This window comes from Peromyscus eremicus, chromosome 2 (assembly GCF_949786415.1).
Source record: "Peromyscus eremicus chromosome 2, PerEre_H2_v1, whole genome shotgun sequence".
Lineage (NCBI taxonomy): Eukaryota > Metazoa > Chordata > Mammalia > Rodentia > Cricetidae > Peromyscus > Peromyscus eremicus.
Genome location: NC_081417.1, coordinates 5,808,912 through 5,827,766, shown reverse-complemented (window position 1 = coordinate 5,827,766; position 18,855 = coordinate 5,808,912). Strand labels below are relative to the sequence as shown.

Below are 18,855 nucleotides of genomic sequence, written 5' to 3'. Positions count from 1 at the left end.
AGGTGTAGAACTCTCACCTACCTCTAGCACCATTTCTGCCTGCATGCTACCATGCTTCTCACCATGATGATAATGGACTACACCTTTGAACTGTAAGCCAGCTACAATTAAATGTTTTCCTTTATAATAATTGTCATGGTCATGGAGTCTCTTTACAGCAATAAAACCCAAACTAAGAGAGAGTTCTTTTTTAGTTCTAGGTTTTTGGGTTTTTTTTTTTTTTTTTGTAACAAAAACACCTAATTTATCCTGAAAAGGTGTTGATTTTGTCAAATTTTCAGCAATGTCTTGATTATGTATTTCTCTTCTTTATCTTATTTTTAATATTTGTTATGGCATTCACTTTATGTTACTTCTATGTTTAATCAATGCCCATTACTTGGATGAATCCCAGTTTGTCACAATATAGAATACTTTTTAGTGTGCTTCTGGATTCAGCTTCCCAGCATTGCAGACTTTTATGCCTGTACTTATTAACATGCCAGTCTGTAGCTTTATTCCTTAGACAAGTTCCCTTTGGGCTTGACATAAAGGTAGTGCTGACCTTATAGAAGACATTAGGAAACTATCTCACCTGTTTTAAAGTTTGGAAGAGTTTGAGAGAAAAGTGGTGTTATTTCACCTTTAAATCTATAAAATAAACAAATACAGACAAATTGGAATAGGACTAAACCAACAAACAGAATAAAAAGAGCTAAAGGAAAAGCAGTAGAAACACATATAGACATAGAGGAACACATGTTCACACACACAGAAGTCATATTAAACACAAAACTAGAAGTCATAATATATGTATATATTATGCAAAGGATCTGTAAAGTTAAAAAAAAATGCCTTGGCACAACAGTATGAGACACAAAACATCCAAAAGTACCATTAAGTTTGTTTGGTTGAGGCCATCTACAGATGGGCATGAGGCCTACCCTTAAGAGTAGTTTGTTTTCCCAATGAGACTTCCTCAGAGAAAACTAATTTTTCACTTACAAATGGTTATCAATTGAAGACAGTTTCTGGGATAAAGAGCTACTTCTCTTCTCACTCCTAGGAACCCATCTAGTATAGACCCGTTCAGGCCCAGTGCACGCTGCACAGTCTCTGTGAGTTCATATAAGATCTCTCCAATTTTGTTTTTACGCAGGCACTTGATACTATAAATTTGCCTCCTAATACCACCTTTGTTATATCACATATGTTTGGGTATATTGTAGTTTTATTTTAATTCATTCTAAAAAGATTTTAATTTCCTTCTTAACTTCTACATTGACCTATTTTTCATTCTGTAGTGAATTATTTGCTTTTCATGAGTTTGTAAGATTTCTGTTGTCTGTTGTTGATATCTTAACCCATGGTGGTCAAGCAATATGTGGGGTGTTATTTCAGTTTTCTTATATCTGTTGAGACTTGCTTCATGCCCAAGTGCATGGTCAACTTTAGAGAAAGTTCCATGAGTTGCTGAGAAGAAAGTATATTCTTTCATATTTGGGTGAAATGTTATGTAAATATCTGCTAGGTCCATTTAATGTATAACATCATTTAGCTCCAGTATTTCTCTATTTAACTTTTATCTGGATGACCTGTCTATTGGCAAGAGTGGGGCATTGAAGTCTCCCACTATCAGTATGTGAGGGTCAATATGTGATTTTAGCTGTAGTAGTGTTTCTTTTACAAACTTGGGTATCCTTATGTTTGGTGCATAATGTTTATAATTAGAATATCCTCTTGGTGGATTTTTTCCTTTGATTATTATGTAATGTCTTTTTCTATCTTTTCTGATTACTTTTTGTTTAAAGTCTATTTTGTCATATAATAAAATGTCTACATTGGCTTGCTTCTTGGGTCTCTTTGTTTAGAATATCTTTTCTCCATCCTTTTAACCTGTGGTGATATCTATCCTTAATAGAATGGTGTGTTTCTTGGATGCAGTAGAAAGATGGATCCTGTTTTCAAATCTAATCTGTTAGCATGTATCATTTAATTGGAGAATTGAGATCATTAATACTGATAGTTAATAATGAGCAGCATTTATTGATTACTGTTACTCTTGTTGTTATAGTGTGGGTTCTTCCTCTTTTAACTTGCTATTCTGGGATTATTTATTCCTGTGTCTTCTTGGGTGTGGTTAAGCTCTTCAGACTGAAGTTTTATTTCTAGTGCCTTCTCTAGAGCTGGATTTATAGATAAATACTTAAATTTTGTTTTATTGAGAAATATTTTCTTTCTCTGTAGATTGTGGTTGATAGCCTGAGCTGGTATGTGTGATCTCTTGGAGTCTGTAGAATATCTGTCTAGGATCTTCTGGCTCTCAGAGTCTCTACTGAAAAATTAGATGCTATTTAATAGGTCTATCTTTATATGTTATGTGGTCTTTTTATCGTATAGCCTTTAATATTTTTCTTTGTTCTATACATTCATTGTTTTGATTGTTATGTTCCATGGGGAATTTCTTTTCTGATTATGTCTATTTGGTGGTCTGTATGCTACTTGTACCTTTTTGGGCACCTCTTTCTTTAGGGTTGGAAAATTTTCTTCTATGAGTTTTTTTTTAAAAAAACACCTTCTGTGCCTTTATCCCAGGTTTATTCTACTTCCTCTATTTCTATTACTCGTAGATTTGATCTTTTCATGATGTGATCTCCTGGATGTTTGGTACCTGATCTTTTGTTTGTTTGTTTAACATTTTCTTTGATGAGGTATCCATTTCTTCTTCCTTGTCTTTGATGCCAGAGATTCTCTCATCCATATCTTATACTGTATTGATGAGGCTTACCTCTATAGTTTTTGTTAATATCCTAATTATTTTCATTTTCAATTTTATTGTAGTTTGGATTTTCTGTAGTGATTATCGTAGGAGAAAGGGGTCAGCTAAAGGAACCACCCTGACTCTGGAGCCCAGAATCAGTGAAAGAAACACAGCCTAGATCTGGGACCCCAGCCAGTGAAAAAACACTTTATCCTTAAACCCAGAACCAAAGAAAAATGCCCTGACTTTGAAACCAGTGCCAAAGAAACACACTTTGTCCCTAGAATCAGAGCCAATGAAAGAAATATGCCCTGGCCTTAGAATTAGAGCCAAAAAGCTAAGAAAGGCCAGTGAAAGAAACACAGTTTGGCTCTGAAATCAGGGACACCTCTGCCCTGACCAACAAAACTAACCAGTCCCTGAGCAGAAAAAAAACTAACCAATTACTGGACAGAAAATCTCCCTGGAGAAACTCTGCCCCCAAGAGATCCTATATAAACCACCCTGTCTGTTTGGTTACCAGCTCTTCTTTCCCACTCTGGTAGAGGCAGCCCCTCTCCTAGACTCCTTCCCAAATAAATCTCTTTCTCAAAAGAGTCTTGGGTGTGAAGATCTTCATTTACCAGTGCAGAGAAGAAGCACCTTGCTAAGACATCCCTTAGTGGACTGATCAGAAAAAAACTTTGCATAGATGTTCCCTTAGGGGGGCTGAGCAAGGTGGAGCTGAACAGAAGGATCTTGCTGAGACATCCCATATGGGACTGAACAGAATAAACCTTGCAGAGACATTCCCTTAGGGGACAGAGCAAGGCAGAGAAGAAAAATAACAACTTTTCACTGGAACCAGAGGAGATTGCTACATTTCTACAGGGGTTTCTCCTCTAGCAGAGTGAACCAAAAGAAGCAGCATGTTGGGCAGGAGAAGAAGCAGAGCTCTGCTGGAAAGCCCCCTTAAGTGGGAGCTGGTGGCTCCCCAGGAGAGGAGCAGGATTGCTATACCCTGCAGGGAGACAATTCTCCACCACACCCCAACTCCAGGTATAGCCTGACCCCCCAAGCAGTCAGAATACCTCTCTCTCTAGAGCTGAACTGTCCTAGCAGCTCAAGGTATAGCCTGACTCCCTGAGCAGTCAGGATACCTTTCCCTCCAGAGCTGAGCTGTACCATTGTAGCTCCACCCACCAGAGCTGCCCTAGCCCCTCAAGATACAGCCTGACTCGCCAAGCAGTCAGGATAACTTTCTCCCAGGGTTGCAACATTCACAATTATCTTCCTATTTTCATGTCTTGAATTGTTTTTAACACTTCATTTCACTGTTTGTGTTTTCATAGGCTTCATTCATATCCTCTTTAAGGTCCTTGAACATAATCACAATTGCTATTTTGAAGTTTTTGTCTGAGACTTTAGCTATAGTGCCTTTCTCAGGGCCTACTGAAGTGGGGTGTCTGAGTTCTGGTGGAGGGGCATTGTCTTACTGTTAATATTTGTGTTTTGTGCTAGTATCTAGGCATCTGGTTTGATTGAAGTGACTGTAATTCATGATATCTGGTCTTGCCTTTATTTGGTGGGTGTTGCTTTCCTTGGTTTCTGTTGCTCTCTCTGCATCTTAGGAAATTGTGGTGGGTATGGGTTGCTTGGTATAGACTGCTTCTGTGGGTTCCTGGGTCACAGAGAGGATAGACGTGGGCTAGGAGAAAAAGTTGGGAAGCACTTTAGGAAAGAGCTAAGGGGCTTCTGTCCACATCAAGAGGCAGGGCCTTCAGGGAGTTGGAAGTATAGTGGGAAGAGGGGACCCTACAAGCAGATTGCAGTAAGGCAAAGAATAATCTGAAGAGATGGGGATGAAGTGGCTAGGGGGACCCTGGGTCTGAAGTTGGGGTGTCCAATGGGTGGAGTTACGGTGGGAGGAGGGGCACCCACAAGCAGGTTGTTACCAGGCTGAGGATGAGACTAGAGAGTTCGTAATGGAAGACAGGAAACACAAGGTGAATCATTTACCTGAGTCCCTACCATATATGGTCAATGAAGGTCCCACATAAAAAGTGTTTCTAGGTATCTGGGGCTGACATAAAGGAACAGATACACTAGAAAGGGGTGCTGAAAGGGTCCATAGGAAGGAGGAAATCTGGGTCCACTCCAAGGTATGATGGAGTCCACAGGGAATGGAGGTCAGATGGGAGATTGGGATCCTGAAAGAAGTCTGTTCCAGGACTCAGATGAGACTGGAGAGATTATAATGGAAGACAGGAAGGAGAGTGAAAATTGCCTACCTAAGTCCCAGCCTGGTGTGGCCAAGACCATATAAAAACAATGACTATTAAACATAAAGTGTTTCTCTCTAGCTATTGTTTCCCCCATGTGGTCGATTTACTTCTGGTAAATCTGCTAGAACAAAGACAGCCATGAATTTCTGTTAACTAATCTTTAAACTAACAAGACATATGGTGTTCAGTAGGAAGGGTCTATTGACAGCTGCACTCATTCCAAAGCTCCCGCTAGCTGTATCCCTTCATTAATACATTTTACTTCATTTTATGACTTACAGTAAAGATGTCTTCATGTCCGTCCTGAAACCGAGCCCCATCTCTTCCATAAAGATATATAGGCACTGAGCTTCTACATTGTCCATATAATACAATATAAACCTGTGAGCTGGTCCCTGCATTTGGAAAGTCACTCGTGATTACTGAAACCTTCCAGTTTCCACCTAGAGAAGCACAAATAGCACACAGTGTTATGGCAGGATATTAAAAAGATAGAGTGCAAAACAAATAAATTTTTCTCTTTTTCAATTCATCTGGAAAAGTATCGTAACATTCAGGTTTTAAATTTGATTTTACAAAATCCTAATATAATTGTCAAAACTACATTGTGGCTGAAAATATTTCCCAAAGTAAATTTAAAAACAAGTATAGAGACTAGTGACCTATGTTGTTGGTCATGCTGACCTCTGAGAATCACTCTAGAACGTCCACGAAACTCCCAGTATTCTGATAAAATGTCTACAATAGTCTTATACCTAATATGTGTGCATAGAATTAGAATTAGAATGTTAAATGTTAATATATATGAATATATATATTCTAAAATAGAAAGAATCTTACATCATCTTGAGACATCTTACATTAATTATTTAACTGTCTCAGATAAACAGATAATACTGAGGTCACAAAAATGAGGAAAACTGTGTATCATCAGCAATACAAAAGTGTTGCTATAAAATAAATGACTCATTTTGAATATAATAAAGTGGACAGAATTTTGTTGCACAGCTTCATTTTAATTTTACCAGATGTTTTGGGGGGTAAACATCTGAAAATGTAATCTGCATGTTAATAAGTGAGAAATTAGAGAGCACCCTCACAATTCTACAAAAGAAAAAAATAAATTCAGAAACTCAAGAGACATTCTAGTCATTAGACTAATTTTTCTTCTAATTTGAAGCAAAGTATATTTTATATTTGATCATTATAATAAATAATCAAATTATAGATTTAAATTTTATTTATGACACGGTAATATATCAAATAAATGCTACATTTGTAAATGTCTACTTTAAAATTTAAATTTTTATTTTACTTTTCTAATACAGGATAAAAAGCAATACCAATCTACCTTATCGTCTTGGTAGATGCTACTTTTGTAAGTAAAAACAATTTTTTTAATTAGCAGAAAATACCAATCTGTTTTGATTGTTGTTTTACTTTTTTTGTTCATCTATTTATTTTACATCTCAGACGCAGCCTCCCCGCCCCATCCTCTAATCTCAGCCCCTCTCCCTTATTCCCCTCTCCTACCCCCCAATCCTGTCCTCTTCTGTCTCCATCCAGGAAAGGGCAGGCCTCCTATGATTATCAATAAAACACTGCATATCAAGTTGCAGTAAGACCAAGTACCTCCCCATGTTTTAAGGCTGGGCAAGACAACCCAGTATGAGAAGTAGGATCCCAAAAGCCAGTAAAAGAGTGAGAGTCAGCCCTGCTCCCATTGTTAGGAGTCCCATAAGAGGACCAAGATACAAAACTGTGCCATATATGCAGAGGGCCTAGATGAGTCTCATGCAGGCTCCCTGGTTGTCAGTTCAGTCTCTGTGAATCCCTGGGAACCCAGATTAGTTGATTGTGTGAGATTTTTTTTAGTGTCCTTGACCCCTCTGACTCCTACAGTGCTTTTTCTTTCTCCTCCTCATTCATGAACTCCATCTAATGCTTGGCTGTGGATCTCTGCATCTGTTTCCATTAGTTGCTATATAATACCTCTCTGATGACAACTGGGCTAGGCACCAATCTGGTCTCAGGAGATGGCCAGTGAAGACTACATATCTACTATTTCTAGGGGTCTAAGCTGGCGTCTTTCCTGTAGACTCCTGGGAGATTCCTCTGCACAAGGCTTCTGTCCAACCCTGAAATGTACTCCCACAGTTCCCCTCAGCACTCTTCCCCTCTATGCCCTCCCAACCTGATCACTCATGTTCCCATCTGTTGTGTGATATTTTGTGTTCTGACAAATAAAGCTTGCCTGGAGATCAGAGGGTGAAGCTAGCCACTAGTTAACCATAGAGGCCAGGTAGTGGTGGCACACACCTTTAATCCCAGCACTTGGGAGGAGGAAGCAGGAAGATCAGGAGTTCAAGGCCACCCTGGGCTACATGAGATTGAACCAGTCTAAATGAGAAACAGAGCCAGTTGGTGGTGGCACAAGCCTTTAATTCCAGCACTTGGCAGGATCATGCCTTTGATCCCAGCACATCTGAGGCTCATGTCTTTAATTCCAGCACTAGGGAGGTAGAGACAGGAATATAAGGTGGGTAGAGACAGGATCTTGGCCCCATTCAGTCTGAGGATTCATAGAGACAGGATCTGCTCCACTCAGTTTGAGATTTCATAGAGGTAAGAAGTCTCTGGTGGCTGGCTGCTCCGCTTCTCTGATCTTTCAGCTTTCACTCTAATATCTGACTCTGGGTTTTTATTGTTAAGACTAATTAGGACTGTGTTTCACCCGCCCCACCCTCCCTCACGCCACTCACGAAATCTTTTCTATTTCCTTTTCCCAGGGAGATCTGAGTGTATCCCATGAACTCTCCTTTTTATCTTTTCTCTTTGGGTGTGCAGATTGTAGCATAGTTATCCTTTATTTTATAGCTAATATCCACTTATGAGTGAGTACATACAATGTCTGTCTTTATTGTTCTGGGTTTCCTCACTCAGGATGATTTTTCTAGTCCCATCCATTTGCCTTCAAATTTCCTGGCATTGATGTTTTTCACAGCTATGTAATAGTCCACTGTATAAACGAACCACATTTTCTTTATCCATAGATGGGCATCTAGGTTGTTTCCAGGTTCTGGCTATTACAAATAAAGCTGCTACAAACATAGTTGAGCAAGTGTCCTTGTGGTATGATTGAGCATCCTGTGGGTATGTGCCCAAGAGTGGTATAGCTGGGTCTCATGGCAGGTTGATTCCCAGTTTTCTGAGGAACCACCACACTGACTTCCAAAGTGGCTATACAAGTTTGCATTCCCACCAGCAATGGAGGTATGTTCCCCTTGCTCCACATCCTCTCCAGCATGAGCTGTCACTTGTGGTTTTGATCTTAGTCATTCTGACAGGTGTAAGACGGAATCTCATAGAGTCTTTTGATTTGCATTTCCCTCATGGCTAAGGATGTTGAACATCCCATTTGAAATTCTTCTGTTGAGAATTCTCTGTTTAGATCTGTACCCCCTTTTTTAAATTAGATTATTTGGTTTGTTGGTATCTAGTTTCTTAAGTTCTTTATATATTTTGGAAATCTACCGTCTGTCAGATGCCGGCTTGGTAAAGATCTTTTCCCATTCTCTAGGCTACTGTTTTGTCCTATTGATGATGTTCTTTGCCTTATGGAAACTTCACAATTTCATGAGGTTCCATTTATTAATTGTCCATTTTAGTACCTGTGCTGTTCAGGTGTTCTGTTCAGGAAGTTGTCTTCTGTACCAATACATTTGAGATCAATCCTTATTTTCTCTTCTATCAGGTTCAGTATAACTAGATTTATGTTGAGGTCTTTGCTAGACTTAGATGAGTTTTGTTCAGGGTGATAGATATGGGTTTATTTGCATTCTTCTACATGCCAACATCCAGTTAGACCAGCTGTCTTTTCTCCATTGTATAATTTTAGCTTCTTTGCAAAAAATCAGTTGTCCATAGGTATGTGCATTTACATCTGAGTCTCTGATTTGATTCCATTGATCCAAGTGTCTGTTTTTATGCCAATACCATGTGGTTTTTATTACTACAGCTCTGTAGTGGAGCTTAAAATTAGGGATATACTAACCCATTTTTAACAGCAGAAATACTTAAATTTCAAGAAATTAGAGCTGGGAGACTCTAGCTGTTCTGGTAGATTCCAAGAATGTTAGTGCTTAATGGAGCAAAGTGTAACTAAGCTTTTCAGACACCACCATCTTAGCAAGAGTAACAAGAGTCTCACAGAAACTTAACTGCTAAATGTGCAAGGAACAAATCAATAGGGAAAAAAATTACATTTCCAACAACCGAGGCAGAAAAAGATAAAACGTATAAGAATGGAAATTTAAAAAATAATGAAACATGGTGTCTGTTTGCTAAAGGTAGCTGCACCTCTGTAAATCATGAAAACCTTATCCTTGTAAGAGAATATTATAAAAGTGGAGTCAAATCTAAAGATTATGAACCAAAACTCCTATTTTAGTTTAAAATATAAATCCATTCAATCAGAAGGCAATAGGCCACCAAATTATTGTTAGAAATCTAGTGTGTACAAAGAAGGGTTAGGACACAGAAAATATTTTCATTCTTTATTTGCTTATAATCTACATAAAACAACATACAAAAATCAGAGAAAAAACACAAAATTTTCTTATTATAAGACTTTGGTGAGGTAAGAACAGATCACAGACAAGCTGACTAAACCAAACTTTAAAGAGAACAGCATAGAAGTCAAAGCGGGGGGGCATGCAACTCACATCAGTAAACATTTTAAAAAGTACGAAAGCTATCCGTAATACTTATAAGCTATGTACTCAGACATTAATAAACAGAGGCTTGAAGTATTTGTAAGGTATTTATAAGGTATCCAACTCACCTTTCTCATAAATAGGGAAAAAGAAAGTTGAAAAGAAATTGTAAGTATGGTTCCAATACCCTTATTCTCTATCATGTCCAAAGACTTTTTAAAAAAAAGTATATTGAAGGGGTAAGTAAGCAAATTAGAATAAAGCACATACAAAATTAATAAAAAACCTAAGAGGTACTACTATACTTTCTTTTAAAAAAGAGTCTATAGTATAAAATTTTTTAAAAATTGAAACCAATTCACTGGGAATTTCCTTCCATTTATTAAAAACAATATCAATTCTACACAAACCCTTCAGAATAGTTCCAAAATCATTGTATAAGCACATTGCTCTGATACCAAAACTAGAAAAAGAAAAGATTATTAGAAAATCAAAATATAGCAAAATATATGGGAAAATGTTATAATAAAGCCAATTACTTATAAATCATAAAACTCATGCTACTTAACAACAGAACAGAAAACTATAGAGGAATATTAGGAAGTCAACTTAACCTCCCAGTTTATGCCAGGAATACAAAATGTTTAGTGTTCTGAAATTCGTCAATGCAATTCATCACGTGAACAGAATAAAGAATACATAAAATTTTACGCTGCATCATTACTCATTTGAGACATGCAAATTAAAACCACAGAGATGTACAGAACTGCTGGTAACAGCACAAAGAGCTGATGAAGGAAAGAAGCTAGTAAGGAAGGGAACAATTGGATCTGTCAACATGACATAATAAGAAAGAGTTCAACAAACAGCTTCTTACAAAGTTAAACAGATTTAAAATACGTCCGTGCAATTCTATTCTAGTGACTTACCAAAAATAATAGAATATACTTTTCCGTAAATATTCCTAACACTTTTCTTCACAAAGTCCAAGTGAATGAATCTTATCAACAAACGTGAAACAACAAAAGATAACTTTAGAAAAAAATATGTTCAGTTCCTAATCCCTGCTACTTATGAAGATGACCTTATTTGGAAAGAGTCGTTGCAAATGTAATTGAAATGTAGATCCAAATAAAATTATACTAAAATTTCCCAGAAGATGGAAGGCTAGAAGCTGCTTTTATATAAACTAGTTAAAGAGAAGACTCTCTATAAGAATAGATTCCATTCCAAAATGAGAAGGCTTCCAGGTCATGTCTTCAACAATATGGTATTACCCCCACGTTCTGGGAGGCATCCAAGAACAAGGATAATAGCCTAATATGTTTTGGAAGTTGTTTAGACACCACTGACCTCCAACTCAAAGGTCTCCCCATGACTACTGCAGATTTTCATAGTGGCTGGACCACTTTACACTCCCACCAGCAGTGAATGAGTGTTCATCTTTCCTCACACCCATGCCAAAAATTTGTCATGATGTTTTTTAATCTTAATCATTCTTACTGGAGTAATACAAAATCTCAAAGTAATTATAAGCTAGATTTCTATCATAACCAAGAATGTTACACATTCTTTAAGTGTTTCTCAGCCATGTTTCATCTTTTGAGAACTTGTTTAGTTCAATGCTCATTTTCAATTGGGTTGTTTGTTTTCTTGATGTTTAGTTTTTTGAGTTATTTTTATATTCTAGATATTAATCCTCTCTCAGATGAATAGCTGGTAAAGACCTTTAACCATTCTGGAGTTTCCCTTTTCACATGAATGATGCTTTTCTTTGTGGTCTAGGTGGTTTTGTGTTTCATGTGGTAGGATTTATTAATTGTTGGTCTGAATTCCTTTGTTGTCAGAGCCTAATTCATAAAGTCCTTTCTGTTTTCTCTTCTACCAAATGTGGTGTGTTAGGTCTTATGTAGTTCTTGATCCACTTGGAGTTGAGTTTGCATAGGCAACATCCCTATCCATGCAGCCAGCCAGATTAACAAGCACCATTTATTGAGGAAGCTATCTTTTCTTCTTTATGTATTGTTGACTACTTTGTCAAAACTTAAGTGGCCTAGGCTGATGTGATAACTCGTAGGTGAATGCACATTCTGCCAAGCCTAATAAACTAACTTTGATGCCTAGGACCTATAGGGTAGAAGGAGAGAACCAATTCACACAAGTTGCCCTCTGACTTCAATCCATAGGCCATGATACACACACACACACACACACACACACACACACACACACACACACACACGGAGTAAATAAAATATAATAATATTTTTAATCAGGTGGCTGCAGGTGTGTGAACTTATTTCTGGTCTTTAATTCTATCCCATTAATAAATGAGTCTGGTTTTATCCCAGTACCATGTTGATACTATATCTCTGTAATATATCTTGAAATATGGGATGTTGATAGTTAGCTCCACCAGCTTTCTCATTGTTAAGGATCATTATAGCTGCCCTGGGCCTTTTGTTTGTCCATATGAAATTTAAGATTATTTTGTTAATTCCTGTGAAGAACTGCATTAGAATTTTGATATGGATTGAATGGAATCTGTATATTGCTTTTTAAAAAAATTTTTTTATTTTACATATCAACATAGTTTCCCCTCTCTCCTTTCCTCCCATTCCCTCCCCCCACCTCCTTTCTACATCCCCCATCTACTCCTCAGAAAGGGTAAGACCTCTCATGAAAGTCACCAAAGCATGGCATATCAAGTTGAGGCAGGACCAAGCTCCCCTCTACTGCATCAAGGCTGAGCAAGACATCCCACCACAGGGAACAAGTTCCAAAAAGCCAGCTCACATGCCAGGAACAGATCCTGGTCCCACTGCTAGGGGCCCCACAAACAGACAAAGCTACATAATTGTCACCCTTATGCAAGGGCCTAGATTGGTTCCATGCAGGCTCCCTAGCTGGGTCTAGAGTCTGTGAGCTCCCACGAGCTCAGGTCAGCTGTCTCTGTGGGTTTCCCCATCATGATCTTGACCCCCCCACACCTGGCTTATATAATCTTTCTTCCCTCTCTTCAACTGGACTCCTGGAGTTCAGCCCTGTATATTGCTTTTTATAGCGTGGTTATTTTCACATTAACCCTACAAATCCAGGATCAAGGGAGGCATTTCCATCTTGTAGTATCTTCTTCAATTATCCTTTGTTTTGTGTCTTAAATTTTCATTGTACAAGTCTTTTATTCCTTAATTAAATCTATTCCAAGATGTTTTGAGTCTACTATTAATTAGGTATTGTTTCCTTGATTTCTTTCTCAGTGTATATAGAAATATGTATATATATGAAAGTATGTATATTTTATATATAAATATATACACACACTATTTAGAAAGTTACAGGGTTTTATGTATTGATTTTGTGTCCTGCTACTTGCTAAATGTGTTTATTATCTATAGGTGTTTTCTGATGTAGTCTTGAGGATCTTTTATGTCTATAGTAATATCACCTATAAATAAAGATACTTTGACTTCTTTGTTCTGATGGAACCTCCACCTGGCACCCTCGTATCCATATACCCAAAGAGTCTGGAATGTTCTGGTGGAAGCCCTACCCATCTGCCCAGACCCTGCCCCTCAGAAAGCCCAGCCAAACATGGCTCCTCGCTCAGAGATGCTCAAGACCACTCCTATACGGTATTTATACTGCCCTCCAGAAAATAGACACATGGTTTTTCAGTCTTTTGTCCACATCTCCTCTATGGAGGGCCAGAGAATCACCCAGGAATGCTTTGCCCATTAAACCAGGGCTTTTCTAATTTGGTCTGATTTGAATTGCTATATCGGCAGAGAGGCTTACCGGGGTGGAAAAACTTTTCATCTAGAGGTCCCACTGAGGAGGGTTGATTTTCCTCCACCAACCTGGGGCTACATGGTAGGAAAACACCCCTCTCCCTAATACCTGCTCTCCACCAGACTAAGATCAGTTTTTGACCTGGTAAGTTGTCCTTTCCAAGTCATTGCCTTAGACGCCCAGGGCCTCATCCGATTTTCAGTGTGTCCTGCCAAAGATGCGGCCACACCAGGCCCCTGACCCATTCTGGAGCAAAGACCTCCCTTTGTTCCATAGGGCCCCTTCTTCAGAAGACATTCTGTTGAAAGGAATTTCCCACACTCCCTGTTTTTGACCCAAGACCTACCACAGTAGATGCATAGTGCTAGGCTTCAGGTCCCAGCATAGACTTGAGAAATGGGCACCTGCCATTCAAAGCCAGATCCACAAATGCCTCTGGGGTGTCTTTAACAAAATCTATTCAAATTGGGGCTATCTGATACCATCTGTCCCGATTGCTTGATTTCTCTGAGCACTAAGGCCTGGCCATAATATGTACTTGATAACCAATCAAGGTGGCCTCTGGAGGGAACCTTAGAATTTTCCATCCTCCTGAATCTTGAAAATGTTTATCAGCTTGGAGATAATTGGACAGAACTGCCATACATCCATGGTTTGGGGGTTCTGTGTTCTCAATCTCCCTATAGCAGCCAATGTCCCACAACACCAGTCTTATTGACTAGGATCATGGCACCTCCAGACTCCCACCTATCTGGGAACTAGAACTCTGAAAATTCCACTATGACCATGCTGCCAGGGACATTGGCCCCTCCCCCATTTCCCTCCCAACCCTCTCTACCCACTCTTCCTTCTATGGTGCCACACGTTCCATTCAATGGCCAACATTCCTCCCTCTATCCACCTTTCCCCTCTTGTTCTCTCTTTAGGACAAATGGGGACCAAAGTACCCACCTTCCTGTCCTACCCTTCCCCCCACCACACCCCTATCCCCCCAATGCCTCTACCCACATCATTGTCCCCTTCGACATACTGGCCTAATGCCCCCAAATCTTTCCCAGTTTCTTCTCATACTTGGTCTTGCCAGACTCCTACCCTCCTCTGCCCTCTCCAAGAGGTAGCTGGAGCCAATGGAATTGTTTAAATCCCCAGAGAAGAGACCTCATGATTTGTTGCCTTCTCCAAGGCATGGTCTTAGACAAAGTTGTTAATTTTGGTAAGCTCCAAGCGATTACACATCTAACTGATAAAAAAAAAAAAACTGGCCATTTTTTTAAACCAGTTATGAGACCATGGTTTAATGTACTTGCCTTGACCCAGCAGGAGCCACAGTCCTGGCCAACCATTTTATTTCTCAGGCAGCGCCATATATTAGAAAGAAATTAAAAAAGGCTGAGGAGGGTCCCCAAACTCCCCTACAGGAATTGGTGAAAATGGCTTTTAAAGTTTTTATTGACAGCTGATTCATCCGGACAGACAAGACTGCAACAGAAGACTAGGCTCCACACCCAAGCCTTAGCAGCTGCCCTGAGGCCACCAGGACCCCCACAAGGGGGACAAGGGAAGTCAACCATGAGATTCCATCCCACCAGAGCTCAGCCCAAGTCAATTCTGCCAGAAGCCTGCTTCAAATGTGGCCAGCAGCTGCCCAGGAGGCCATGCCTTGTCTGCCAACAGCCTAGACACTGGAGACCTGAATGCCCCCATTCAGGCTCATCCTCTATGCCATGCCACAGAGGTCTGGCCTCACTAACACTGGCAAACTGAGATTCTTCCAGCCTTTGAATTCCTAAGCCTGGTGGAGGACTGATGTGACCTAGACTTGGTGACTCCCATTGCCCTCTCTGAGCCTAGGGTGACACTGCAGGTATCAGGTAAGTCCATTGACTTTCTTTTGGACACAGGAGCTACCTATTCTGTTTTAACATCTCACTCAGATCCTACAGTTCCCTCGCCAGTTTCTGTCATGGGGGTGGACAGGATCCCTTCCTTCCCACTTAAGACCCTGACACTTCCCTGCATTCTTGCAGGGCAATTTTTCTTACATTCTTTTCTAGTCATACCTGCTTGCCCCACACCTCTGCTTGGCCATGATATTCTCAATCTCTTTGGCGACACACTCACCTTGGCAACTGTTGTGCCCAGATCTCGACCCCCAGAGAGACCACCGAAGATGAGCTTACCAGAATGCAAAAGCAAGGCTTTATTGGGGAGCAATACAAGCCTAGACAAGGACCCTGCCAAGCCATCCAACACAGTGGCAAGGATTAGCAGGGTCATGGAGCTCATGTCAGAAGTTTTCAACATCTCCTGAAAGCTCTACGTTCCCTATCACCCACAATCCTTGGGAAAGGTTGAGAAGGCCAATGGACTCATCACAACAACTCACCAAGCTCTCCATTGAACTCAGGTTATGTTGGCCCTCCCTTTTCCCCATTGCCCTTATGTGTCTCTGGGCCACCCCACACTCTCCTTCAGGCCTAAGCCCTCTTGAGCTCCATTATGGAAGGCCCTTCCTCCTCAATCACCACCTCCGAGCCTAAATTCCCCCACTGGCTGAGTGCCTCCTCTACCTCTCCCTCCTAAGGTTCCTTCTCTGTTCACATGCTGACAACCATCTCCCTGTGCCCACATCAATGGACCCAATTGTCCCTGAGCCTACTCCACTCTCACCAGGGGACAAAGTACTCCTCAAACAGCTAGCTACTAAGTCTCTCAAGCCCTGATGGACAGGATCTTATACTGTGACCCTCACCACCCCCCTGCAGCTGCCGAGCTCCTGGGACATCCATGCTGGTACCATCGCTCCAGGCTCAAGTGAGCACCTATTCAGGATACATGGTCTGTCCAGCAGTGGGACCCTTCACCTCTGGTTTTTCAAAATGTCTCAATGAAAGGCTTATCTGCTTTTCTCCACTGTACATTCATCTATGTCAGTACAGCTAGAGCAGATGTTAATGATCTATTTTTGTTTTGTTTTGTTTTGTTTTCTAGAAACTTGCCTTCTCTCAAGAAATAGATGCTGGAGGTCTCCAGGATGACAATTAACTGGATACTCTTCCACTCACACCTCCTGCTGAATATGAGCCCACCAACTCCTGACTCCTCCCTTCTCCATGCCAACCTACGCTGACAAGAAGTAGCCAGACTTGAACTGGTGCCCCTATACCCAAAGAGTCTGGAATGTTCTGGTGGAAGCTCCACCTCAGCCCCTGGAATCCTGGCAACCATATACTCAAAAAGTCTGGAATGTTCTGGTGGAAGCCCCACCTCTCTGCCCAGACCCTGCCCCTCAGAAAGCCCTGCCAAACATGGCTCATCCCCCAGAGATACTCCAGAGCACTCCTATAGGGTGTTTAAACTGCCCCTCAAAAAACAGACATGTGGTTTTTCAGTCTCTTGTCCCTGTCTCCTCTCTGGGGGACCAGAGAATCACCCAGGAATGCTTTGCCCATTAAACTTGGGTGCTGTGGATATTGCTCTGTATAAATAAAACACTGATTGGCTGGTAGCCAGGCAGGAAGTATAGGCGGGACTAGCAAAGAGGAGAGAGGAAAAGGAGAGGAAGGCAGAGGGAGGAGACACCAGCTGCCCTTCAGGGAACATCATGTAGAAGCAACAGGTAAAGCCATGGAACACATAGCAACATATAGATTAATAGAAATGGGTTAATTTAAGATAAAAGAAGTAGATAACAAGAAGCCTACCACAGCCATACAGTTTGTAAGTAATATAAGCATCTAAGTGATTATTTTATATATGGGTTGTGGGACTGCGGGGGCTTGGTGGGACCGGGAGAGAAGCTCTCCAGCTATACTGGGGCTTTTCTAATTCAGTCTGATTTGGTATGATTTGGATTGCTGCATCAGCAGAGAGGCTTATCAGGGTGCAAAAACTTTTCATTCTTCCTTTCCTATGTGTAGCACATTCATTTCCTTCACTTGTCTTATTGTAGTAACTAAGACTTCAAGTACTTATCTTGAGCAGGTAAGAGGGGACTGGACATCCTTGTCTTTTTCCTGATTTTAGTGTAAATGCTTTGAGTTTCTCCTCAATTTTTGATAGTTTTGGCTGTGGGCTTCCTGTCCTTATATAGATGAGGATGGCCTCTAATTCACAGAGGTACCCCTGGCTCTGCATCTTAAGAACAGGAATTAAAGGTGTGTGATAGTTGGGAGATTTTTTATTACTACTTCTATCTCCTTAGGTGATATGTATCTATTTAAATTATTTATTTAATCTTAATTTTGCATTAGTAAATTGTATATATCTAGAAATTTATCTATTTCCTTAGATTTTTCAAGTGTAGTGGAATATACATTTCTTGACTATGCCTTATAAATCTTCTTTCCTCAATGTCTGTTGTGATGTCTCCTTTTGATTTGTAACTTGATTAATTTGAGTCCTCTTTCTTGTAATCGATTTTGCTAAAGGTTTGTCACTCTTGTTAGTATTTTCAAAGAACCAGTTCTTCATTTCATTTATTGTTCTTATTTATTTTTTCATCCCTATTTCATTAGTTAATCCCTGATTCTGATTATCTTTTCCTGTCTCCTTTGGGGGGAGCATTATTTGTTCTTGTTTTTCTAAAGCCTTCGTGTGCATCATTAAGTTATTAATTTTAATCTTTCAATATTTATGTAAACATGTAGTACAACTCTTTCTCTTAGGGCTGTCTTCCTTTATCTCATAGATTTTGGTTTGTTGTTATTTTCTTTTTCATTCAATTCTAGAAACTGTCCAAGTTCCTTCTCAAATTCTTCCTTCACCCAATTGTCATTCACTAGTGAGTTATTTAGTTTCCATAATTTGTGTATATTCTATGGTTTCTGTTGATGACCATATCCAGTTTTATTTCATGGTTATCAGATAGAATGCAGGATGGGATTTCAGTTTTCCTGTATTCATTGAAACCTGCTTCATGTCCTAGTGTGATCTGTTTTGAAGGAACCCCCTGAGCTGCTGAGAAGAACATGCATTCTTTAGTGTTTTGGTGTAATGTTCTGTATAGCTCTGTTATATCCATTAAATTTATGATATCCTTATGCTTGGGAGTCTCTCTGTTTACTTTGTTTTTAGATGACCTATCTTTTGGTGAAAGTAGGATATTGAAAGCACCCACTATCAGTGTGCTGAGGTCAATCAGTGATTTTAAATTTAATAGTGTTTCTTCTATAAGAGTGTGTGATTCTGTGTTTGCTGCATGTATGTTTAGGATTTTACTATCCTGTCAGTGGATTTTCTCTTTACTAAGTATAAAGTGCCCCTCCCCTTCTCTTCTGACTATTTTTCATCTGTCAGACATTAGAATTGGTATGTATGCTTGCTTCTTAGAACCATTTGATTG

General features: G+C 39.8%; 1 protein-coding gene across 1 annotated transcript in view; it reads right to left on the bottom strand.

Annotated features, from left to right (window-relative positions):
- The window catches only part of Rp1 (RP1 axonemal microtubule associated), a 357,619-nt gene that overhangs the window by 310,831 nt on the left and 27,933 nt on the right, over nt 1-18,855 (bottom strand). Inside the window, 1 exon segment of the mRNA XM_059255599.1 lies at nt 5,284-5,447. Within this exon segment, the coding sequence (XP_059111582.1) occupies nt 5,284-5,447 (164 nt within the window).